Source organism: Oncorhynchus nerka, linkage group LG12 (assembly GCF_034236695.1).
Source record: "Oncorhynchus nerka isolate Pitt River linkage group LG12, Oner_Uvic_2.0, whole genome shotgun sequence".
In the NCBI taxonomy this organism is placed as follows: domain Eukaryota; kingdom Metazoa; phylum Chordata; class Actinopteri; order Salmoniformes; family Salmonidae; genus Oncorhynchus; species Oncorhynchus nerka.
The window spans coordinates 18,036,051-18,062,042 of record NC_088407.1 but is presented as its reverse complement, the minus strand read 5'-3'; the positions used below and the strand labels follow the sequence as shown (position 1 = coordinate 18,062,042).

Sequence of the window (25,992 nt, the reverse complement as noted above, 5' to 3'; positions counted from 1 at the left end):
CCCTAGCTTCTGACCCTAACTCAAAATGTAATTCCAACTCTAATTCTAACCTTAACCATGAACCCCCAGGAAATATAGCATTTGACCTCGTCAGGACTAACAAAATGTCCCCAGTTGGTCAAATTTTTGTTTGTTTAATATTAGTCCTCACAATTCACTTACTGCACACATACACTCCAGTGGCTGGCTAAAGATAATGAAAGTATCAAAAGATGTCTCTATGAGACGCCAAAGTAATTAAAGCAATGATGCTGAACGATGATTATCCTGCTGGTGTGAGATAATGAGTGTGCCCTGTGGTGTGTGTGTGCACGTCTGCGTGTGTGTGTGTGCACGTCTACGTGGGTGTGTGCCCTCTGGTGTGTGTGTGCACGTCTACGTGGGTGTGTGCCCTGTGGTGTGTGTGTGTGCCCTGTGGTGTGTCTCTCCTCTCGATCCTCTCCAGATGGTGTGTTTCGCCTCAGTCTCCAGCGAGACGGCCCACGTTGCCAAACTGGTGGCTCGACAGCGTACCTCCAAGAAGACTGGACGACCCCAAATGGTCAACTGTCAGATGAGGGTCAAACCGGCCGCCCCTCTCATCCTCAATGGTAGGGTGTGTGTGTCTGTGTGGGGGGAGGTCTTTGTCTGACTGCCTAATCCATATTATTTTTCAATATGGAGTGGCTTCCGAGCCGACTTTTCTTGACCCCTCTTCCCCACAGCTAAAGGTCCCGACGCTTCTGCGCATGTGCGGGTTTCTCTACTTGTAGAGAACAAAGCTGAATCAATGTCTGCAAGCTCACATCATGATACTATTCTACATAACATAACCAAATACAATAGCAGTGTAACATTACTGGAAGACAAAAAACACCACCTCATTTCTTATGAGAATTTAGATTGTGCCCAAACTCAACAGTTCACGTCACTAAGCAAAATATGTGCTTTGATTCAAATCGACACAGGTAGGCTATGCTGCAGTTTGTTAACACCATCTACTTTAATTTGCTCACTGTACGTCATTCAAAACAACGCTGTAGGATACCTCGACGCAACGCTGTAGGATACCTCGACCCAATGCTGTAGGATACCTCGACCCAATGCTGTAGGATACCTCAACGCAACGCTGTAGGATACCTCGACGCAACGCTGTAGGATACCTCGACGAAAACGCTGTAGGCTACCTCGACACAATGCTGTAGGATACCTCGACCCAATGCTGGAGGCTACCTCGACGCAACGCTGTAGGATACCTCGACAAAACGCTGTAGGATACCTCAACGAAACGCTGTAGGCTACCTCGACGCAACGCTGTAGGATACCTCGACGCAACGCTGTAGGATACCTCGACGCAACGCTGTAGGATACCTCGACGCAACGCTGTAGGATACCTCGACGCAACGCTGTAGGATACCTCGACACAATGCTGTAGGATACCTCGACACAATGCTGTAGGATACCTCGACGCAACGCTGTAGGATACCTCGACACAATGCTGTAGGATACCTCGGCGCAACGCTGTAGGATACCTCGGCGCAACGCTGTAGGCGTTGCGAAAGATAGAGCAAAGAAACTAATCGCAGCTGTGAACAGAGCATTTGGAAGCAAGAGGTAAGGTGCTGATTCGCATGCCAATACAGCAGCCTCTGTCTCTTCCTGCCTCCTCTCTCTGTCGGTCTGTCTCTCTCTCTCTTTATTTCTCTCTCTTCCTCCTTCTTTCTCTCTCTTCCTCCCTCTTTCTCTCTTCCTCCCTCTTTCTCTCTCTTCCTCCCTTTCTCTCTCTCTCTTCCTCCCTTTCTCTCTCTCTCTCTCTGTCTCTCTCTCTCTCTCTCTCTCTTCCTCCCTCTCTCTCTCTTTATTTCTCTCTCTTCCTCCCTCTCTCTCTCACTCTTTATTTCTCTCTCTCTTCCTCCCTCTCTCTCTCTCTCTCTCTCTCTTTATTTCTCTCTCTTCCTCCCTCTCTCTCTCTCTCTCTCTCTTTTATTTCTCTCTCTTCTGCCCCCTCTCTCTCTCTCTCTCTCTCCTCTTTATTTCTCTCTTCCTCCCTCCCTCTCTCTCTCTCTTCCTCCCTCTCTCTCTCTTCCTCCCTCCCTCTCTCTCTTCCTCCCTCTCTCTTCTTCCCTCTCTCTTTCTCTCCTCCCTCCCTCTCTCTCTTCCTCCCTCTCTCTTTCTCTTTATTTCTCTTTCTCTCTCTTCTTCCCTCTCTCTCTCTTCCTCCCTCCCTCTCTCTCTCTCTTCCTCCCTCTCTCTTTCTCTTTATTTTCTCTCTCTCTTCCTCCCTCTCTCTTCCTCTCTCTCTCTTCCTCCCTCTCTCTCTTCCTCCCTCTCTTTTTCTCTTTATTTCTCTCTCTCTCTCTTCCTCCCTCTCTCTTTCTCTTCCTCCCTCCCTCCTCTCTCTCTTCCTCCCTCCCTCTCTCTCTCTTCTCCCTCTCTCTTTCTCTTTATTTCTCTCTCTCTCTTCCTCCCTCCCCTCTCTCTTCCTCCCTCTCTCTTTCTCTTCCTCCCCCTCTCTCTCTTCCTCCCTCTCTCTTTCTCTTCCCCCTCTCTCTTCCTCCCTCTCTCTTTCTCTTCCTCCCCCCCTCTCTCTCTTCCTCCCTCCCTCTCTCTCTTCCTCCCTCTCTCTTTCTCTTTATTTCTCTCTCTCTCTCTTCTTCCCTCTCTCCCTTCACATCTCCTGACTGGAGGCTGATTACAGATAGAAATACTGTGCCTTTCTGAAATCAAAAACCAGGAAACTCTGGGATGCTACTTCTGCTGTATCTGTCTCTGTCTCACCACCTCCAGTGTCGTCTCGCCTAACCTCAGATGGCGCGTCACTGCACAGTGTGTAACTGAGTTGGGTTGTGCGACAGACTGCCACATTCGGTAATTAGCTGCAGCTAAAGTATCTGTACAAGCAATGGAATAAGGAGGCTACCTGGCTGCGGTGGAGGACTTGGTGAGTATTAGGTTCTGCAGAGGTGTGGAAGGGAGGGAGGAGGAGACAGTTAGGCTTAGTGGTGTGGAGTAGTGTGGTGTGGAGTGTGACATCATGACAGCTGGGATGGGCTGACATGGATGATGTAACATGTCAGACAGTTCAGAGTTGCGTTGTGAGGCAGACTGCCACATTCTTGAGTATTAGGTTCTGCAGAGGTGTGGAAGGGAGGATGAGACCGCCAGGCTTAGAGGTGTGGTGTAGTGTATTGTGAGGTGGAGTAGTGTATTGTGAGGTGGTGTGGAGTAGTTTATTGTGAGGTGGTGTGGAGTAGTGTATTGTGAGGTGGTGTGGAATAGTGTATTGTGAGGTGGTGTGGAGTAGTGTATTGTGAGGTGGTGTGGAGTAGTGTATTGTGAGGTGGTGTGGAGTAGTATATTGTGAGGTGGTGTGGAGTAGTTTATTGTGAGGTGGTGTGGAGTAGTGTATTGTGAGGTGGTGTGGAGTAGTGTATTGTGAGGTGGTGTGGAGTATTGTATTGTGAGGTGGTGTGGAGTATTGTATTGTGAAGTGGTGTGGAGTAGTGTATTGTGAGGTGGTGTGGAGTAGTATATTGTGAGGTGGTGTGGAGTAGTGTATTGTGAGGTGGTGTGGAGTAGTGTATTGTGAGGTGGTGTGGAGTATTGTATTGTGAGGTGGTGTGGAGTATTGTATTGTGAAGTGGTGTGAGTAGTGTATTGTGAGGTGGTGTGGAGTATTGTATTGTGAGGTGGTGTGGAGTATTGTATTGTGAAGTGGTGTGGAGTAGTGTATTGTGAGGTGGTGTGGAGTAGTGTATTGTGAGGTGGTGTGGAGTAGTATATTGTGAGGTGGTGTGGAGTATTGTATTGTGAAGTGGTGTGGAGTAGTGTATTGTGAGGTGGTGTGGAGTAGTATATTGTGAGGTGGTGTGGAGTAGTGTATTTTGAGGTGTGGAGTAGTGTATTGTGAGGTGTGGAGTAGTGTATTGTGAGGTGGTGTGGAGTAGTGTATTGTGAGGTGGTGTGGAGTATTGTATTGTGAGGTGGTGTGGAGTAGTGTATTGTGAGGTGGTGTGGAGTAGTGTATTGTGAGGTGGTGTGGAATAGAAGAGTGTGGGGTGGTGTGGGATAGAATAGTGTGGTGTGAGGTAGTGGAGTGTGGTGTGTAGAGTTGTGTGGAGTAATGTGTTGTGGGGTAGAATTGTGTAGTGTAGTGTGGAGAGTGGAGTAGAGTAGTGGGGTGTGAGGTAGTATGGTGTGGAGTAGAACAGTGTGGAGTATAGTAGTGTGGAATAGTGTGCTGTTGAGTAGTGTCATGTGGAGTAGTGTGGTGTGGAGTAGTGTGGTGTGTCGTGTGGAGTAGTGTGGTCTGGAGTAGTGTGGTGAGTAGTGTGGTGTGTCGTGTGGAGTAGTGCGGTGTGGAATTGAGTGGTATGGTGTTGAGTGGTGTGTTGTGTTGTGGTTTGGAGTAGTATGGAGTAGTGTGGAATGGTGTGGTATAGTGTGGAGTTGATTAGTGTTGAGTGGTGTGGAGTAGTATGGAGTGGGTTGGTGTGGAGTGGTGTGGAGTTGAGTAGTGTGGAGTGATGTGGGGTGTGACGTCATGACAGCTGGGATTGGCTGACATGGATGATGTAACATGTCAGAATCTGATGTGGGTTGATGATGTAATGTAAGGCGGATGATGTAATATTAGTCTTGCACTGGATTGGATAGGGTGGTGTCATGTCGGAACTAGGTTAATGAACCGGATACAGGTATAGAGCATTATGGGTACTATGGTGCGTCATGCTACAGGTACACTGTATATACAAAAGTATGTGGACACCCCTTCAAATTAGTGGATTTGGCTATTTCAGCCACACCTGTTGCTGACAGGTGTATAAAATCAAGCACACAGCCATGCAATCTCGAAAAGTCTTGGAGTAACAACGGCTCAGCCACGAAGTGGTAGGCCACACAAGCTCACAGAATGGAACCGCCGAGTGCTGAAGCAAGTAGCGCATTAAAATCATCTGTCCTCGGTTACAACACTCAATACTGAGTTCCAATCTGCCTCGGGAAGCAATGTCAGCACAATAACTGTTCGTCGGGAGCTTCATGAAATGGGTTTCCATGGCCAAGCAGCCACACACAATCCTAAGATCACCATGTGCAATGCCAAATGTTGGCTGGAGTGGTGTAAAGCTCGTCGCCATTGGACTCTGGAGCAGTGGAAACGCGTTCTCTGGAGTGATGACTCACGCTCACCATCTGGCAGTCCGACGGAAAAATCTAAGTTTGACGGATGCCAGGAGAACTCTACCTGCCCAAATGCATAGTGCCAACTGTAAAGTTTGGTGGAGGAGGAATAATGGCCTGGGGCTGTTTTTCATGGTTCGGGCTAGGCCCCTTAGTTCCAGTGTAGGGCAATCTTAACGCTACATCATACAATGACATTCTCAATGATTCTGTGCTTCCAACTTTGTGGCAAAAGTTTGAGGAAGGCCCTTTCCTGTTTCAGCATGACAATGCCCCCGTGCGCAATGCGAGGTCCATACAGAAACGGTTTGTCGAGATCGGTCTGCAAGGACTTGACTGGCCTGCAGAGAGCCCTGACCTCATACCAACTCCATATTAATGCCCATGATTTTGGAATGAGATTTTGTCCACATACTTTTGGTTATGTAGTGTATAATGTTAAGTGCTGCAGACAGATTCTAGAATATCTGACCTCCAATCAAGGCTTCGGGAAAAAAAGAGTATGATAATTTGACGATCGAGCATATTAAAAAGCTATATTGTCATCCATTTGATCCCACTGGCGATGATGACTTGTTGGCCTGGCTTTTCGGGATGATCGATGTCATTACTGGAATGGACTGGAAGGTATGATGTCATCTCAAAACTGAGCAGCAACGGAAAGCATGATGATGACGTAATCTACACTGGCAGCTACAGTGACTGTTTTTTTCTAATTGACTAAAGCACAGGACGTCAGTGCCTTGTCTAACTGTGCTATTTTCTCCCCTTGCCGACGGACCTTTTGCAGATGATGGATGTGAAGGGCGTGAGTTTCTGAGTGTGACATGGCACGACGTGGAATGCTTTGCCTATTTGTGTGTGTTAGTTCTGTACATGTTTCTATGTGTGTATACAGCTGTGTATTTCTTATCATCCTGCCACTACCCTCTTTTGTCTCCTCCCCAGCCAAGCCCAGAACCTCTCTGAGACAGCCAGACCACAGGGGTCACGGTCTGGGGCGAGGAGGAGGTGGGGGCGGCCGAGGATTGGGAGTCCAGCATGGAGACTTCAGACAGGGGAGGGACATGAGGGACACCCAATCAGAGGGAAAGAGCAATCAGAGCTCCAACCAGAACAAACCAATCAATCAGAACACCCCTGCTACCAGGAAGTCCTATGTGCCCTCTGAGAGGTGAGTGGTGATTAGTGGAAACCATAAACTAGACTGGCTAGACTGCACTAATCATTCCCTAATGACTGAAAGGAGTTACATGGAAAAGAAATGGAGGAAGAACTTGTCAAAAAGCAGGACAGACTGGTTCTCTCACCCTGCTGACCTAATACTGTGAATAGCAATCATCTGTTGGGGCTGTTTGAAATTCTGTCCTTGTAGAAAACGACTCTCTAGAAATTAAATAGTTAAGAGTTTCTTACTCTGTTAAAAGGTGGAATCTGCAGTAGGGGGAAATATTGCCACTGGCCGTTCCACCACGGTTGTTATTGTTTCTGTTGCGGAGATGAGGAGCGTTGTGCAGATTAGTGAAAAACATTTGAGTACGTATTGTGCTCGTCTACCGTGCGTGCGATGATGTCAGAGGGGAAAATATTGTTTGTTTTCAGTATCTTCTTTGTTGTTGAAATAATGCAAATGGATGTGGCTGTTTCACCATGAAGGATTTCAGCTTTATGGAAATATCACTTTGAATTGCAAGCATTGCCTTTGCTGGGAGGGGAGGATTCTGTTCCATGCACTCTAAAACAAACTAGGAATCAGAATCAGGAACTACTAGGAATCAGAATCAGGAACTACTAGGAATCAGAATCAGGAAATGAAAGGATGAAAATAATGAAGACAAGGATTTTTTCTCAGTCAGTCAGTCACTCTCCATTCTGTGTTTCTTTCTCTCTTTCTTTACTCTGTCCTCTCCGGTCCTCTATCCTCTTCGGTCTGTCCTCTTCGGTCTGTCCTCTTTGGTCTGTCCTCTTTGGTCTGTCCTCTTCGGTCTCTTCCTTAGTTAATGACTTGAATGAGAATAGCACCGTGAATCAATGGCGCTGGAACCCACTGGTTGGATTGGTGGTGCCAGCCATCCCTCTCCTCTCTCCCTCCCGCTCGCTCCCTTTCCTCCCTCTGTGCTTATTCAGGAGTAGCACTAGAGCTGCAGCAGCCTCTCTTTCTCTCTCTCTTACCCCTTCTGTCTCCCTCCCCCTATCCTGTTTTTTCCATCACAATCTGGGCCCTGGCAGCTAGCTAAGGAAAACAACTGACCTCAACCGACTCAATCTTCTGTTTTGTGTATCAGTGACACTCTCTCACCAGACAATGGACCACAGCAGAGACCTGGGTGGCATGACTGAAACCATAGGGACAAGGCAGACTAATCTCTCTCCTATTCTGCTACAGATTAGCAGCCCATTGAATCAGGATGTCTGTAGTAGGATAGTCACTTTCATCTGACGCCTCAAATCAAATGCAAAGAGACACGCAGGCAGCACGCACACATGCACACACACACACACACACACACACAAACACACACACACACACACAGACACACATACACACACACACACACACACACACACGCACACGCACACACACACACACACAGCATTATGTCCAGCTAGCAGCAGGAAGCTTGGTCAAGAAAATTGATTTGAAATACCAATTGTTATTAGCTTCAGTAATCATGCACGACCTTGGCTGTTTGCATTTCGAAATGCCCCTAATTAACCATATCGGGTCAAAATTAGAGGTCGACCGATTAATCGGAATGGCCGATTGATTCGGGCCGATTTCAAGTTTTCATAACAATCGGTATTTTTGGGCGCCGATTTTGCCAATTTTATTTTATTTTTATTTTTTTACACCTTTTATTTAGTCTCTATTTAACTAGGTAAGTCAGTTAAGAACACATTCTTATTTTCAATGACGGCCAAGGAACGAGGCAGAACGACAGACTTTTACCTTGTCAGCTCCCATGACACCTTCTAGCAAAATCTGAAAAGCGGTTCCTTCATTAATTTATTCCATAGTATATTTTTAGATTCACTTAAAATAAGGTCTGTGTTTCGTGTAGGCTTACACCACCTTGCCAATTTTATAACTGTGTAGATATCCATAGGACAAGGTAACTCTGATCAATATTGGCTAAATATAAGGGAAGATTAAAAAAATTGTAGAGTGAATTCTGGCAAATTAGTTCACAAAGAGCCATGCGGCCCAAACTGTTGCATATATCCTGACTCTGCGTGCAATGAACGCAAGAGAAGTGACACAATTTCACCTGGTTAATATTGCCTGCCAACCTGGATTTCTTTTAGCTAAATATGCAGGTTTAAAAATATATACTTGTGTATTGATTTTAAGAAAGGCATTGATGTTTATGGTTAATTACACATTGGAGCAACAAAAGTCGTTGATTGATAGTTTTTTTATAAGATAAGTTTAATGCTAGCTAGCAACTTACCTTGGCTTACTGCATTCGCGTAACAGGCAGGCTCCTGAGGCAGGTGGTTAGAGAGCTGGACTAGTTAACTGTAAGGTTGCAAGATTGGTTCCCCCGAGCTGACAAGGTAAAAATCTGTCGTTCTGCCTTGTTCCTAGGCCGTCATTGAAAATAAGAATGTGTTCTTAACTGACTTACCTAGTTAAATAAAGATTCAATAAAAGGTGTAAAAAATATATATTTTTAAATCTGCAAAATCGGCGCCCAAAAATACTGATTTCCGATTGTTATGAAAATTTGAAATCGGCCCTAATCAATCGGCCATTCCTCTAATTTTGACCCGATATGGTTAATTAGGGGCATTTTGAAATGCAAACAGCCAAGGTCGTGCACGATCACTGAAGCTAATAACAATTGGTATTTCAAATCAAATCAAATTTATTTGTCACATACACATGGTTAGCAGATGTTAATGCGAGTGTAGCGAAATGCTTGTGCTTCTAGTTCCGACAATGCAGTAATAACCAACGAGTAATCTAACCTAACAATTCCAAAACTACTACCTTATACACACAAGTGTAAAGGGATAAAGAATATGTACATAAAGATATATGAATGATTGATGGTACAGAACGGCATAGGCGAGATGCAGTAGATGGTATCTAGTACAGTATATACATATGAGATGAGTAATGTAAGGTATGTAAACAAAGTGGCATAGTTTAAAGTGGCTAGTGATACATGTATTACATAAAGATGCAGTAGATGATATAGGGTACAGTATATATATATTCATTTGAGATGATTAATGTAGGCTATGTAAACATTATATTAAGTAGCATTGTTTAAAGTGGCTAGTGATATATTTTACATCAATTTCCATCAATTCCCATTATTAAAGTGGCTGGAGTTGAGTCAGTGTGTTGGCAGCAGCCACTCAATGTTAGTGGTGGCTGTTTAACAGTCTGATGGCCTTGAGATAGAAGATGTTTTTCAGTCTCTCGGTCCCTGCTTTGATGCACCTGTACTGACCTCGCCTTCTGGACGATAACGGGGTGAACAGGCAGTGGCTCGGGTGGCTGTTGTCCTTTATGATCTTTATGGCCTTCCTGTGACATCGGGTGGTGTAGGTGTCCTGGAGGGCAGGTAGTTTGCCCCCATTGATGCGTTGTGCAGACCTCACTACCCTCTGGAGAGCCTTACGGTTGTGGGCAGAGCAGTTGCCGTACCAGGCGGTGATACAGCCCGACAGGATGCTCTCGATTGTGCATCTGTAGAAGTTTGTGAGTGCTTTTGGTGACAAGCCGAATTTTTTCAGCCTCCTGAGGTTGAAGAGGCGCTGCTGCGCCTTCTTCACGACGCTGTCTGTGTGGGTGGACCAATTCAGTTTGTCCGTGATGTGTATGCCGAGGAACTTAAAGCTTACTACCCTCTCCACTACTGTCCCGTCGATGTGGATAGGGGGATGCTCCCTCTGCTGTTTCCTGAAGTCCACAATCATCTCCTTTGTTTTGTTGACGTTGAGTGGGAGGTTATTTTCCTGACACCACACTCCGAAAGCCCTCACCTCCTTCCTAGTAGGCCGTCTCGTCGTTGTTGGTAATCAACCCTACTACTGTAGTGTCGTCCGCAAACTTGATGATTGAGTTGGAGGCGTGCATGGCCACGCAGTCATGGGTGAACAGGGAGTACAGGAGAGGGCTCAGAACGCACCCTTGTGGGGCCCCAGTGTTGAGGATCAGCGGGGTGGAGATGTTGTTACCTACCCTCACCACCTGGGGGCGGCCCGTCAGGAAGTCCAGTACCCAGTTGCACAGGGCGGGGTCGAGACCTAGGGTCTCAAGCTTGATGACGAGTTTGGAGGGTACTATGGTGTTAAATACTGAGCTGTAGTCGATGAACAGCATTCTCACATAGGTATTCCTCTTGTCCAGATGGGTTAGGGCAGTGTGCAGTGTGGTTGAGATTGCATCGTCTGTGGACCTATTTGGGCGGTAAGCAAATTGGAGTGGGTCTAGGGTGTCAGGTAGGGTGGAGGTGATATGGTCCTTGACTAGTCTTTCAAAGCACTTCAGGATGACGGAAGTGAGTGCTACGGGGCGGTAGTTGTTTAGCTCAGTTACCTTAGTTTTCTTGGGAACAGGGACAATGGTGGCCCTCTTGAAGCATGTGGGAACAGCAGACTGGGATAAGGATTGGTTGAATATGTCCGTAAACACACCAGCCAGCTGGTCTGCGCATGCTCTGAGGATGCCTGCAGCCTTGCGAGGGTTAACACGTTTAAATGTTTTCCTCAAGTCGGCTGCAAGGAAGGAGAGTCCGCAGGTTTTGGTTGCGGGCCGTGTCAGTGGTATTGTCCTCAAAGTGGGAAAAAAAGTTATTTAGTCTTTCTGGGAGCAAGACATCCTGGTCCGTGACTGGGCTGGTTTTCTTTTTGTAATCCGTGATTGACTGTAGACCCTGCCACATACCTCTTGTGTCTGAGCCGTTGAATTGTGACTCTACTTTGTCTCTATACTGACGCTTAGCTTGTTTGATTGCCTTGCGGAGGGAATAGTTACACTGTTTGTATTCGGTCATGTTTCTGGTCACCTTTCCCTGGTTAAAAGCAGTGGTTCGCGCTTTCAGTTTCACGCGAATGCTGCCATCAATCCACGGTTTCTGGTTTAGGAATGTTTTAATCGTTGCTATGGGAACGACATCATCAATGCACTTTCTAATGAACTGGTTATCATTGGTTATCTACTACCGGTGTGAGTTGTTTGATAAATCACACTTTTATTATGCGTACGAACGTTCTAAGTTCCGTTCGTAAGTAGTATTTTAGAATCATTTCTATGCAATAATGATAAATGAGGTCCCGGGCCCACAATTATCTATGTCTGGGGATTTCAGGCAATGATTGGCCTTTTTCGGGTGCTGTTCTGCCCAGCGACTCAGTTGTATAAGCGTGATCTATTCAGAATTTTATGCTCCTATTGTCTAAGGTAATTCTGGGATGGAGAATCTCCCTTCAGAAAGAATTGTGGGTAGGGTGTAATCAGTGTAGTAGAAGGGGAGAAGGCTCACTCACCCATTGAATTGAATGGGGATGACTGTTCGAGGAGTTATTCAATTTCTATGAGGATATCTCAGGCCTCTACACTCTAGCACAGGCCTAATGTTTATGGAGTGTGAACAGGGTACAGCGGAGTACAGTAGAGTACAGCAGTCTCCTCTAGCACTGACTGGGTTGACTGATATTGCTGGCTTCTTCCACCTGAGTCTTTTTTTGGTTGAGAAATGGGGACACAAACTGCCATTATGTGTCCAACCAGGAAAGTAAACAAAAAGGAAATGAATGCAGGTCCTTTTGTTATTCCGCCATTGGTTCAGAAGTGTCTGTTTAGACTCTCTGTCATTTGAAGGATACAGTCGAAATGGTTCCAAGTCAACACTCTCTCTCTTCTTGTTGTGTGTTTAGGTCAGACAAAAGGATGACCCTGCCGTCACTGTTCCAGATGGAAGTGCACACTCATTTCTCCAGGAACACCCAGAGCAACCGTACGTGGGACACTGACACACACACACACACACACACACACACACACACACACACACACACACACACACACACACACACACACACACACACACACACACACACACACACACACACACACACACACACACACACACACACACACAAATACCCAGCAGAGCAACAGTATGTAGGACAGTTTAAGGACTACAATAGACTGACTGTATGTCCCAGATCAGGGGTTTTATCGGTCAACAGCTTTGCTGTTTTCATCTGGGGTGTAGTTCCTCACAGAGAGATCAGTCTTTACATCAGAAGTAAAACAGCTGTGTAAATGACTGTTTCAAGAGATGACTGACCCCTCTGTTTCCAGTCCTTCACATTACTGGCCTTTGAATAAAGCACGTCTCAAAGCAAAAATCACATTACAGGCTAGAGATTAGCATTAGGCTGCTAACTCATGACTTAATTCTCTGTAATAAGAGACAGGTTCTAGGAAAGCAGACTGTTTTTAGTGTTACCCCCCGAGGCACCAAAAGTCTCTTGCAATGCAACACCAAGTTTTTCTCTGGGCCCTAGACTATAGCTGCCTGGTCAGTACAGACTCCTGGACTTTCTATTCCATATGATCCAAAAAACAGTGCAATAACAATTCTATACTTATATTATTTCATACAAATCGTGCCTAACCAATTTCACCTAAAATGTCCTCCTCTTTCCTCCTCCAGTTCCCACAAACTTCAAAGAAAATGCTGTCTCGGGGAAGCCCAAGCCACATCACTACCCCAAGGACTACAACCCCTCACCCGGTGGGAACTACAACCCCCAGCAGGTGCAAGGGCGTATCAGAGAGGTTCTGAACAAGTACAGTAATGGTTTCTGGGTGTCCAAGCTGCCTCAGCTCTACAGAGAACTGTACAAACAGGACCTGCCTAGTGAAGCAATCAAAGACCTGGAGCACTGGACACACATCTGCACCGTACGTACCAAACTTGTATTGTATTTATACTGTTGTACAGTATTAAATTACACTGTTGAAATACCACTATCTTGGTAAGACCTGGAGCACTGGACACACATCTGCACCGTACGTACCAAACACTGTTGAAATACCACTATCTTGGTAAGACCTGGAGCACTGGACACACATCTGCACCGTACGTACCAAACATTGTTGAAATACCACTATCTTGGTAAGACTTGGAGCACTGGACACACATCTGCACCGTACGTACCAAACTTGTATTGTATTTATACTGTTGTACAGTATTAAATTACACTGTTGAAATACCACTATCTTGGTAAGACTTGGAGCACTGGACACACATCTGCACAGAATGTACCAAACTTGTATTGTATTTATACTGATGTACAGTATTAAATTACACTGTTGAAATACCACTATCTTGGTAAGACCTGGAGCACTGGACACACATCACAGAATGTACAGATGTAGGAACTTCATTTGACCACCCTATTGCAGGAGAACATTCCTGCAATGTTAGGACATTACAACTTGTAGTCTATTTGAGGTTGAAAAAGGCTTCTGAAGTTTGTAATTTCCACTTTGAAATTTCAGACTTGATATATCTTTCCGAAAAAATGTACCAACCCTTACAAAAATGTCCATTAATTATAATCCACATAATAATTCACATTTCCTGTTGCTGCAGGATTATTTTGATGTAGCAAACTAGCTCAAATATATATCAAATACTTTATATATACTGTACTTTATATATTAAATACTTTATATATACTGTACTTTATATATTAAATACTTTATATATACTGTACTTTATATATTAAATACTTTATTTCAGTTTATTTTTAAAAGCTGGATGAATAATGTATAACTTAATAAACAGAACATGGTTTGAGTGTAATACTGATATTGTATATAGAGTTTTATTTTCTAGCCAAACATTTTCTATGTTTACATGGAGTTCAGTAATAAGCATCCCTCATCGGGTTCGCAAGAGCAAAAATATTTGCACCCTATACCCGTTGTAACAGTTGATACTCTCTAAGTCAAATAGCCTGTAAGTCCCCACAACTGCATAGGGCTACGGTGTGAAGTATTTTAATATTATGTGATTTATAATGGCAGTATTATCCTTTTTGTGTGTTTTTAGATCCGGGCATATATGTATCAAACTGTCTCATATGCTGATTTAGGATCTGTTTTGACTATTAGATCACAATGAATAAGGTTACATGAACAGGAAAGACCTGATCCTAGACTCCTATTCTGAGATGCTTGATACATACTGTATGGCCACTGGTTGTTCTAGACTCTGTTTATCAGAAGAATATGTCCTCCTGTTCCAGGTAGAGAAACCATGCAGCAGCAACCCCAATGAGTTACTCCTCTACCCGGCTAAGGAACCAACACAAACACAGACCCCATCCCCTGTCCCTACCAGAGTCCAATACCCCACCTCCACCGCCTTCACCCCATCCATGGACATCAAGCCCCAGTCAAAACCCCCTACCACCCCCTCTACCACTACCATGAGCCCCCTCCCACTCACCCCCCCCTCGTCCTCCCCTCGTCCTCCAGCCTTCCCCTCCACCCTCTCTCCCGACCTCAGACAAAAACTGGAAGAGCTTCTCGTCAAATACAGCAATGGTCTATGGGCCCACGCCTTACCCAAACTCTACTTGGACACGTACAAAACCAAACTCCCAGAGCACGTCCTGGAGAATCTCTCGCTGCTCTCCGACTTCTGCACCATCGAATACCCCATGCCGGACAACCCCAAACGGGCCATTCTGTACAAGAGGACCAGGGAGGAGAACCGCAACAGGAGGGAGTCAGTGGAGGAGCGCAGGGCCAGAGAGGAGGTGGGGAGTAGGCTCAGTACCCAGACTGTACCTCCTCTTCTCATCCCCCGAGAGGAGTACCCCTCTGTGTTGGTGGGGGAGGCTGCTAATACCAACGGAGTCATACTCCGGTAAGAACCAGTGGGATGGGCATGGGAGTCGTTTGGTTGTGGTGCAGTAAGAATATGCCCTCAGTGCTGTTTAACTAAGCCTTACCTGGATGAATAGAAAGAAATGAAAGATTCTCCTCTCGCTCTCTTCTTACCCCCCTCAAATCAAATTATATTTGTCTTATATGCCAAATACAACAGGTGTAGACCTTCCTGTGAAATGCTTCCTTACCTTCCCCTCTCTCTCTGTGTATCCTCCATCCAGGTACATAGGAGAGGGTTACTCCCAGGCACAGGAGGCTCTGGAGGACAAGATGAGAGAATTATACTGTTGCCAGGACAACAACACCCGTACTCGTGACAAGAAAAGTGGTACACCCCTGGCCTCCCTAACCTCGGGACAGCTGGCTGCCGTCAGGACTGAGGAGGACGAGGAGATACTACGAGCACAAGTCACAGAGGTCATGGCCGACAAGGTCAAGGTGAGTTCAAAGGTCAATTGGTTGAAACTTGTATAAAGATACAATGATTTCTATATCGTAGGGTATTTGTTGTGGGTCTATGTTGCCATGTTAATAGTTGAAGGATAGGAGGAGGGTTTAGGGTTTGACATTTTAGAAAATGAATCACTTCTCCACTTTTTTTTTTCACCGTTTTCTGCGAATCTGTAGGTTTACTATGTGGATCACGGGTTTTCAGAAGTCATCGGCAAGGCCAAAGTGTTTGAGCTGCATGAGAAGTTTTTCAACCTGCCTTTCCAGGCCACCAAGTGTCAATTGGCTGGTGAGTTTTGATCACAATCTTAGACAGTGAATTATATATATTTTTTTTTAATCACAAAGTTGCAGAAGGCTTGTTGATATTTATACAATAGTGTTACAGTCAGATGTCTGGATTCAGTTTCTTCTTCTTAATGAAGTGTCTGTCTGTCCGTCTGTTTTCCTACCTAGGTCTGGAGCCTTTCTGCCAGGAGCCTGCTGTCCTGAAGAAGTTTGAGTCCATGACCAGCGGCAAGATCCTATTGGCTGAGATCCTAGAGAGAGGGCAGACCCCATTGGTGGTCCTGTACGACACGTCGCAGGATGATGATGTCAACATCAATGCTGCATGTATCAAATCCCTGCAGGACAAGACTCTGGCCAGCCCCCTACAGGTGGGTTACTGTCATAGGAGGGGAGAGTGCCTGTACCACTGTCAGTGGGTCGGAGACGTTCTGGAGCGTCTTTCATCACCACTGTATTGATCCCTGTTTTTCAGTCCATATTGAATCTGAGTGGAATGGGATCATGTCTAACCCATCCATGGTTCTCTCTCTCTCCCTGTAGGTGAACAGTGCCTATATGAACGTGGCTGTGAGAAGTGTGTGTTCAGACGGGACCTTCTACTGCCAGCTCCCGTCTCGAGGTCTGGCCAAACTCACTGAGATCCTGGAGAAGGCTGAGGCATACTTCCACTCACAGGTACCCGTGTGACTATGTGTGTGTGTGTGTGTGTGTGTGTGTGTGTGTGTGTGTGTGTGTGTGTGTGTGTGTGACTGTCTGTGTGTGTGTGTGTGTGTGTGCGCAAGCGCTTGTGTGTGCCTGTGTGTGTGAGAGCTTCTGTCTGTCGTCCTCTGAAGAGGCTGCTGAGAGCCAGACACAGTTGAGATTAAGGAACATAATCCGGGGTTAAGACACATGCTATTTAGTTCATCTCATCACATGACACTGGAACTGACTGTCATTGACCTAGTGGCAACACAGTACCTACCGTAGTCCCCTACCGTAGTCCCCAGTTACCATTCACTGTCCCCAGTCCCCAGTTATCATTCACTAAGACAGTGTTCAGGTTTGTGCTGATGCACAAAATACAGACTCTCTCTCTCTCTAATATATATATACCAGGCTACATAATATTGTATATTAAGTGTATTCAGACCCCTTGACTTTTTCCACGTGTTGTTACTTTACAGCCTTATTCTAAAATTGGTTCAATTGTTGTTGTTTTTCCCCCTCATCAATCTACATATGATATATTAACTTTGATCTGAGGTGTTCTGCTTCAGCAGTCTGAGTCAACGTAGATCTCATGTTTGTTTTTTCGCCAGTGTCTGTCTCACGTTGATGACATTATCCTGTCCTATACTGATAACATAATCTCTTCTGTCTGGCAGGGGACGTCAGAGTTCCTGGTGTCCAGACCGTTCTGTGGGAAAGGCTGTCTGGCGCGCTACGAAGGCAAATGGTCTCGCGTGGAGGTGAGATGGATTCTGTTGCCTATACAGTCAATAGTTTGGGGCAGGGATAGATACTGCATGTCCCAGCTACAGTTCTGCCTAAAGGTCATACCATCTAGCTTCAGTTTGACCCACAATGAAGAGGTGGAGCAGAAGGTGACTTACCTGGACAGAAGTTAACTAGCTCAATTCTACACCAAATATTGTAAAAAATGTATACAGATGGAGGATCTTAATTTGACCAGTATTGTCACGGCAAAATAATCCTGCAGCAACAGGATTTGAACGTTTATTCCATAATGTTGCTTGGTCTGTGGTTAGCTGGCCAAAATTAAGCAACATGAAAAGTTAAAATACTTTTAATATAACTGTGTGTTAGTGTGGGTTTTCAGTGAATATATATAAATCATCCAGCTCCTGCAGTGCAGAAGAATTCTCAGCAACATGAGAGTGATCAAATTAAGATCCCACATCTGTAGCACACAATGCTAGCACATCCTAGACAACCAGGTCATATGTTATGTTCTCACACTTTCCCTGTATTCTTTCACCCTCCCTCATTCCCCTGTTTCTCCTATAGATCACTAACCTCCATGGTAGTCGTGTGTTGGACATCCTCTTCATAGACCTGGGGGTGCAGGCCTCAGTGGAGGTGATTGAGCTGAGGGAAGTCCCACCTCCTTTCCTATGGGACCTGATTGCCATCCCACCACAGGTCAGAACATGGATGGAGAGATGGTGTGTGTGTGTGTGGGAGGGGGAGGGGGGGGGTGTCTGTGTATAGGTAATGTAGTCTGACCTGCTAGGCGGTGAAGTGTTGTCTGGGTAATGAAGTCTGACGTGCCGTAGTCTCTCTAGGCGGTGAAGTGTTGTCTGGGTAATGTAGTCTGACGTGCCGTAGTCTCTCTAGGCGGTGAAGTGTTGTCTGGGTAATGTAGTCTGACGTGCCGTAGTCTCTCTAGGCGGTGAAGTGTTGTCTGGGTAATGAAGTCTGACGTGCCGTAGTCTCTCTAGGCGGTGAAGTGTTGTCTGGGTAATGTAGTCTGACGTGCCGTAGTCTCTCTAGGCCATGGGTGTCAAACTCTGGCCCGTGGGCCAAATTTGGCCCGCGGGGTAATTATATTTGGCCCGCGGGGTAATTATATTTGGCCCGCGAGACAATACCAAATTACTACTAGAGCTGGCCCGCCGGTATTATACAGCGCATTCACCACTAATACTACGAATCCCATAATGCTCTGCTGTTTTCGCGCGCCAATCAGGACAGGACCCAGAAACGCTCTCTCCTCTGTGACAGTAGTCATAGCAACATAGACGCTACAACTGTCAGCGAGCTAACCCTTCCCAAAAATGGCGAAAAGAAAGGCAGAGAACAGGAGCTTTCTGGAGAAGTGGGAGGCAGAATATCTGTTTACATATGTAAAAGACAAACCTGTTTGTCTTGTTTGTGGAGTCAACGTGGCTGTAAGTAAGGAGTACAACATTAGACGACACTATGAAACGAAACACCATGACAAATACAAGGACCTGGACATGACTCAAAGGAGCCAGAAAGTAGAGGAGATGAAAAGAAGTTTGGTTTCACAACAGAATATGTTTAAAAAAGCCACATCACAAAGCGAGGCTGCTGTAAAGGCTAGTTATATAGTGGCAGCAGAGATCGCAAAATCAGCCCGGCCCTTTAATGAGGGAGAGTTCATGAAAAAGTGCATGATGAAGGTTTGTGACCTCGTATGCCCAGAGAAAAAACAAGCATTTTCAAACGTGAGCCTGAGCAGGAACACAGTAGCTGATCGCACATGTGATCTTGCCACCAATCTGTATGACCAGCTGATGGAAAAGGGAAAAGATTTTGTTGCGTTCTCCTCGCTGTGGATGAGAGCTGCGACGCATCTGATACTGCTCAGCTGTCAGTCTTCATCCGTGGAGTGGACTCAAATCTGTGTGTTACGGAGGAGCTATTAGGATTCAAATCAATGCATGGCACAACCACAGGAAAGGAAATCTTTGAGGAGGTTTCCAAATGTGTAACTGAAATAAAGCTGCCGTGGGATAAACTCGTTGGATTAACGACAGATGGTGCGCCAGCGATGTGCGGTAAAAAGAGTGGACTGGTGGGCATGGTTCGGGAGAAGATGCGGGAAGAGAACTGTGCAGGTGAGCTAACTGTTTACCACTGCATCATACATCAGGAAGCACTGTGTGCCAAAGCCCTAAAGATGGAACATGTTATGACCACAGTAACACAGGTAGTTAACTTTATAAGAGCCAAAGGTCTAAATCACCGACAGTTTAAATCTTTTCTGGAGGAGTGTGGTTCGGAATACGCAGACGTGCCGTATCACACAGAGGTGAGATGGCTAAGCAGAGGAAAAGTACTGAACAGATGTTTCGAGCTGCGTGAGGAAATATGTCAATTCCTGGAAACCAAAGGGAAGGATACAGCAGAGCTCCGGGAGCAAAAGTTCCTGTGTGAGCTGGCCTTTCTCTGTGACATCTCGAGCCACCTCGATGCGCTGAACCTGCAGCTTCAGGGGCGGGGGCGCATCATCACAGACATGTACGCTGCAGTGAGGGCCTTCAAAACTAAACTGTGCCTGTGGGAGAATCAGATGCTGCAAGGAAACCCTTGCCATTTTCCCTGCTGCCAATCCATAAAGCGCAGATCTCTACCGCCGTGTTCCCATGCGCACAGTTTGCTGAAAAACTCAGTGTTCTCGCCGCTGAGTTTAGCCGGCGATTTGCCGACTTCGATGCCCAGAAATGCAAGTTTGAACTGCTTAGTAATCCCTTCGCAGTTGATGTGGAAAATGCACCAACCAACATCCAAATGGAGCTGATTGAACTCCAGTGCAACGACACGCTGAAGTCAAAGTATGATGCTGTGGGCGCCGCACAGTTTCCACGGTTCATCCCTGACACAATGCCTCAGCTCCGCACCCAAGCTGCTCAGATGCTCTCCATGTTCGGCAGCACTTATCTATGCGAGCAACTTTTCTCCTCGATGAAGATGACCAAAACAACTCACAGGAGACGTCTGACTGATGAACATCTTCGCTCGATACTGAGGATTTCTTCAGCTCAGAGCTTGAGCCCAGACATTGATGAACTAGCATCCAAGAAGAGATGCCAGGTATCTGGCTTGGGCACATCAGATTAGACCAGTGTGCAATAATTAACGTTTTCTTTATGCACTTTTTCTTGCTACAAGGCATGGGCTTGAATGGTTGATTGATTTATTATCATTTGATTTGTAAAATTATTAGCCAGTGGAAAAAGTTTATTTTGGTATTTAAATCAGAAGGCTGCAAATAGAAAAGAGGCATACAATTTTTATTTACATTTTATTTATTTAATAAATGAATGCCATTGATGTGTTTTTTCATTTGAAATTCGATTTTGCATGTCTCCATTATTAAATTATATATTGTATGGTAATAAGCGATGCTTGTTCCATATTCAATGTTAAAGCAAAACTTGTTTGGGTCCATATTAAAAGGTTAATTTGTTCAATGTTGGCCCGTGACTTTGTTCAGGTTTTACATTTTGGCCCACTGGGTATTTGAGTTTGACACCCCTGCTCTAGGCGGTGAAGTGTTGTCTGGGTAATGTAGTCTGACCTGATAGGCGGTGAAGTGTTGTCTGGGTAATGAAGTCTGACGTGCCGTAGTCTCTCTAGGCGGTGAAGTGTTGTCTGGGTAATGTAGTCTGACGTGCCGTAGTCTCTCTAGGCGGTGAAGTGTTGTCTGGCTGACCTGACTGTGAGTGGTGTGGGCTCCTGGACTCCAGACGCTGTTCAGTGGTTCCGAGACGCCGTGCTCAACTCCACAGACTGCAGTGTGAAGGTAATGTATTATACCTCTTTTTTTCATCTGTTTTGTGAGTGTGTGATACATTCTCAGAATGGATATTGGAAGTTATCAACGCATACTATAGACTCACACTGAGATACAAATGCATACACATACTCCTGTATATGTGACCATCGCAAACTTAAAGCGGAATTCTTCTTAACAGTGATAGATTTTATATTACTGTTTTATATCTTTACTGTTTTACAGAGCATTTGCACAGTTTTCAGACCCTTTGACTTTTTCCACATTTTGTTACATTGCAGCCTTATTCTAAAGTTGATGAAATAGTTGTTTTTCCTCATCAATCTACTCACAATACCCCATAATGACATCACAATACCCCATAATGACATCACAATACCCCATAATGACAAAGCAAAAACAAGTTTTTAGAAATTTTTGCACATTTATGAAACATTTAAAAAAAATCATATTTCCATAACTATTCAGACCCTTTACTTAGTACATTGTTGAAGCACCTTTGGCAGTGTCTTAGCCTCGAGTCTTCTTGGTTATGACTCTACAAGATTGACACACCTTTATTTGGGGAGTTTCTTCCATTCGTCTTTGCAGATCCTATCAAGCTCTATCAGGTTGGATGGGGAGCGTCGCTGCACAGCTATTTTCAGGTCTCTCCAGAGATCAAATCAAATCAAATCAAATGTATTTATATAGCCCTTCGTACATCAGCTGATATCTCAAAGTGCTGTACAGAAACCCAGCCTAAAACCCCAAACAGCAAGCAATGTAGGTGTAGAAGCACGGTGGCTAGGAAAAACTCCCTAGAAAGGCCAAAACCTAGGAAGAAACCTAGAGAGGAACCAGGCTATGTGGGGTGGCCAGTCCTCTTCTGGCTGTGCCGGGTGGAGATTATAACAGAACATGGCCAAGATGTTCAAATGTTCATAAATGACCAGCATGGTCGAATAATAATAAGGCAGAACAGTTGAAACTGGAGCAGCAGCACAGTCAGGTGGAAGTTGAAACTGGAGCAGCAGCATGGCCAGGTGGACTGGGGACAGCAAGGAGTCATCGTGTCAGGTAGTCCTGGGGCATGGTCCTAGGGCTCAGGTCAGTTGAAACTGGAACAGCAGCATGGCCAGGTGGACTGGGGACAGCAAGGAGTCATCATGTCAGGTAGTCCTGGGGCATGGTCCTAGGGCTCAGGTCCTCCGAGAGAGAGAAAGAAAGAGAGAAGGAGAGAATTAGAGAACGCACACTTAGATTCACACAGGACACCGAATAGGACAGGAGAAGTACTCCAGATATAACAAACTGACCCCAGCCCCCCGACACATAAACTACTGCTGCATAAATACTGGAGGCTGAGACAGGAGGGGTCAGGAGACACTGTGGCCCCATCCGAGGACACCCCCGGACAGGGCCAAACAGGAAGGATATAACCCCACCCACTTTGCCAAAGCACAGCCCCCACATCACTAGAGGGATATCTTCAACCACCAACTTACCATCCTGAGACAAGGCTGAGTATAGCCCACAGAGATCTCCACCACGGCACAACCCAAGGGGGGGGGGGGGTGCCAACCCAGACAGGATGACCACAACAGTGAATCAACCCACTCAGGTGACGCACCCCCTCCAGGGACAGCATGAGAGAGCCCCAGTAAGCCAGTCAGCCCCTGTAATAGGGTTAGAGGCAGAGAATCCCAGTGGAAAGAGGGGAACCGGCCAGGCAGAGACAGCAAGGGCGGTTCGTTGCTCCAGAGCCTTTCCGTTCACCTTCCCACTCCTGGGCCAGACTACACTCAATCATATGACCCACTGAAGAGATGAGTCTTCAGTAAAGACTTAAAGGTTGAGACCGAGTTTGCATCTCTGACATGGGTAGGCAGACCGTTCCATAAAAATGGAGCTCTATAGGAGAAAGCCCTGCCTCCAGCTGTTTGCTTAGAAATTCTAGGGACAATTAGGAGGCCTGCGTCTTGTGACCGTAGCGTACATGTAGGTATGTACGGCAGGACCAAATCAGAGAGATAGGTAGGAACAAGCCCATGTAATGCTTTGTAGGTTAGCAGTAAAACCTTGAAATCAGCCCTTGCTTTGACAGGAAGCCAGTGTAGAGAGGCTAGCACTGGAGTAATATGATCAAATTTTTGGGTTCTAGTCAGGATTCTAGCAGCCGTATTTAGCACTAACTGAAGTTTATTTAGTGCTTTATCCGGGTAGCTGGAAAATAGAGCATTGCAGTAGTCTAACCTAGAAGTGACAAAAGCATGGATTAATTTTTCTGCATCATTTTTGGACAGAAAGTTTCTGATTTTTGCAATGTTACGTAGATGGAAAAAAGCTGTCCTCAAAATGGTCTTGATATGTTCTTCAAAAGAGAGATCAGGGTCCAGAGTAACGCCGAGGTCCTTCACAGTTTTATTTGAGACGACTGTACAACCATTAAGATTAATTGTCAGATTCAACAGAAGATATCTTTGTTTCTTGGGACCTAGAACAAGCATCTCTGTTTTGTCCGAGTTTAATAGTAGAAAGTTTGCAGCCATCCACTTCCTTATGTCTGAAACACATGCTTCTAGCGAGGGCAATTTTGGGGCTTCACCATGTTTCATTGTTTCAGCTGTGTGTCATCCGCATAGCAGTGAAAGTTAACATTATGTTTTCGAATAACATCCCCAAGAGGTAAAATATATAATGAAAACAATAGTGGTCCTAAAACGGAACCTTGAGGAACACCGAAATTTACAGAGATGTTCGATCGGGTTTGAGTCCGGGCTCTGGCTGGGTCACTCAAGGACATTCAGAGACTTGTCCCGAAGCCACTCCTGTGTTGTCTTTGCTGTGTGCTTAGGGTCGTTGTCCTGTTGGAAGGTGAACCTTTGCCCCAGTATGAGGTCCTGAACACTCTGAAGCAGGTTTTGATCAAGGATCTCTCTCTGCCAAGTTTCCTCCAGAAGTGACTCTTGGCATTCAGGCTACAGAATTCAATCTTGGTTTCATCAGACCAGAGAATTTTGTTTCTCATGGTCTGAGAGTACTTTAGGTGCCTTTTGGCAAACTCCAAGCGGGCTGTCATGTGCCTTTTACTGAGGAATGGCTTCCGTCTGGCAGCTCTATCATAAAGGCCTGATTAGTGGAGTGCTGCAGAGATGGTTGTCCTTCTGGAAGGTTCTCCCATCACCACAGAGGAACTCTGTAGCTCTGTCAGAGTGACCATCGGGTTCTCAGTTTGGCCAGGCGGCCAGCTCTCGGAAGAGTCTTGGGGGTTCCAAACTTCTTCTATTTTAAAGATGAGGAGGCCACAGTGTTCTTGGGGACCTTCAAAGATGAGGTAATGTTTTAGCACCCTTCCCCAGATCTGTGCCTCGACACAATCCTGTCTCGGAGCTCTACGGACAATTCCTTTAACCTCATGGCTTGGTTTTTGCTCTGACGTGAACTGTGGGACCTTATATAGACAGGTGTGTGCCTTTCCAAATCATGTCCAATCAATTAAATTTACCCCAGGTGGACTCCAATCAAGTTGTTGAAACATCTCATAGCAAAGGGTCTGAATACTTATTTAAATAAGGTATTTCTGTTTTTTGTCATTGTGCGGTATTGTGTGTAGATTGCTGAATAACAAAATAAATATTTAATCCATTTTAGAATGAGGCTGTAACGTAACAACATTTTGTAATCAAGGGGTCTGAATACTTTCCGAATGCCCCGTATATTACTGTTTTATATCTTTGTTTTTTGTCATTATATCCTCTTAGTATGAATATACCATTTTTATATCTTTCGAGATTGAAAGTAGTGTTAGGTTTAAGCTCTTTGTGTATGGGAAGTGTGATTATTTAGTGGTAGACTGTAGGAATGTGTTTTCCCAATAACTCCAGGTGCTGTCTGATAAGAAGAACAGGAGAGCATGGATAAATCCTGGATGAAGGAAAAGTACTGAAGTACATCTGAGTGGAAGGGGGGGGGGTGAGGGCTCAGGGTAGAAATGGACGCTCCACTGTATTGAATGTGTGTATTCAGCTGTTATATCTTTGCTGAGTAAACATTGGAAACGTCAATCTGAGATTGGGCTGTTTTGTATGATAAATATGTTTGTGTATTGAAATATTGGGCTTCTTATCCACTCCCCGACCTCTCTCCACAGATCGCCAAGCTGGATGAGACCAAGCGCAGTGTAGCCCATGTCTACCTGTTCCCCGACAAGAACTTCCAGGACCCCGCGAGGAGTCTCAACCGCCAAATGGCTGCCTCGGATCTCTTCAAACACAGAGGGGACCACTGGTAGGGCTGGGAGTCCATTTCAACAAGTCAGTTCCTGAATCCTACACAGTGTGGAATCTCCTGCCGTTGTGCGAACTCCGCTTTCTTGTGGGGTTGGGGTTAGGAAAAATACACTTTTGAGTGGCTCTTTGACAATTGACAATAGTATATATTTCATCTTCTCTTATCACAGCCCTTCCAAGACCTCCACTTGTACCTCCACTGCCACCCTCACCTCTACCCCCAAGACCTCCACAACCACCACCACACCCAGCTCCAACGGGACCAAGCCCCAGCTGAGACGTGCCCTCTTAGAACCAAGGCCGACAGGGGATACAAGCACCCCTCCGGGGACTCCCCCACCTTCCTCATCCACCACACCTATCAAGCTACCTCTGCTGCTGGAACTACCACCTGCAGGTCAGTACCATACAGTGCACTCAGAAAGTATTCAGATCCCTTGACTTTTTCCACAATTTGTTACGTTACAACCTTATTTTAAAATAGATTCAAAACTATTTATCAATTTACACACAATACCCCATAATGACAAAGCGAAAACTGTTTTTGGCCTCATGGCCAAAATGAGCAGTTGGGGGAGAAGGGCCTTGGTCAGGAACCCGATGATCACCCTGATAGAGCTCCA

At 45.6% G+C, this 25,992-nt stretch overlaps 1 protein-coding gene across 1 annotated transcript in view; it reads left to right on the top strand.

The window, feature by feature from the left end:
• The window catches only part of LOC115137898 (tudor domain-containing protein 7B-like), a 42,819-nt gene that overhangs the window by 8,870 nt on the left and 7,957 nt on the right, over positions 1-25,992 (top strand). Inside the window, exons 3-16 of the mRNA XM_029674187.2 lie at positions 446-590; positions 6,109-6,334; positions 12,055-12,134; positions 12,840-13,090; positions 14,443-15,068; positions 15,313-15,529; positions 15,719-15,830; positions 15,998-16,200; positions 16,373-16,507; positions 17,200-17,283; positions 17,843-17,977; positions 20,994-21,107; positions 25,231-25,367; positions 25,540-25,766. Of these exons, the coding sequence (XP_029530047.2) occupies positions 446-590; positions 6,109-6,334; positions 12,055-12,134; positions 12,840-13,090; positions 14,443-15,068; positions 15,313-15,529; positions 15,719-15,830; positions 15,998-16,200; positions 16,373-16,507; positions 17,200-17,283; positions 17,843-17,977; positions 20,994-21,107; positions 25,231-25,367; positions 25,540-25,766 (2,692 nt within the window). The remainder of the gene's footprint in view (positions 1-445; positions 591-6,108; positions 6,335-12,054; positions 12,135-12,839; positions 13,091-14,442; positions 15,069-15,312; positions 15,530-15,718; positions 15,831-15,997; positions 16,201-16,372; positions 16,508-17,199; positions 17,284-17,842; positions 17,978-20,993; positions 21,108-25,230; positions 25,368-25,539; positions 25,767-25,992) is intronic.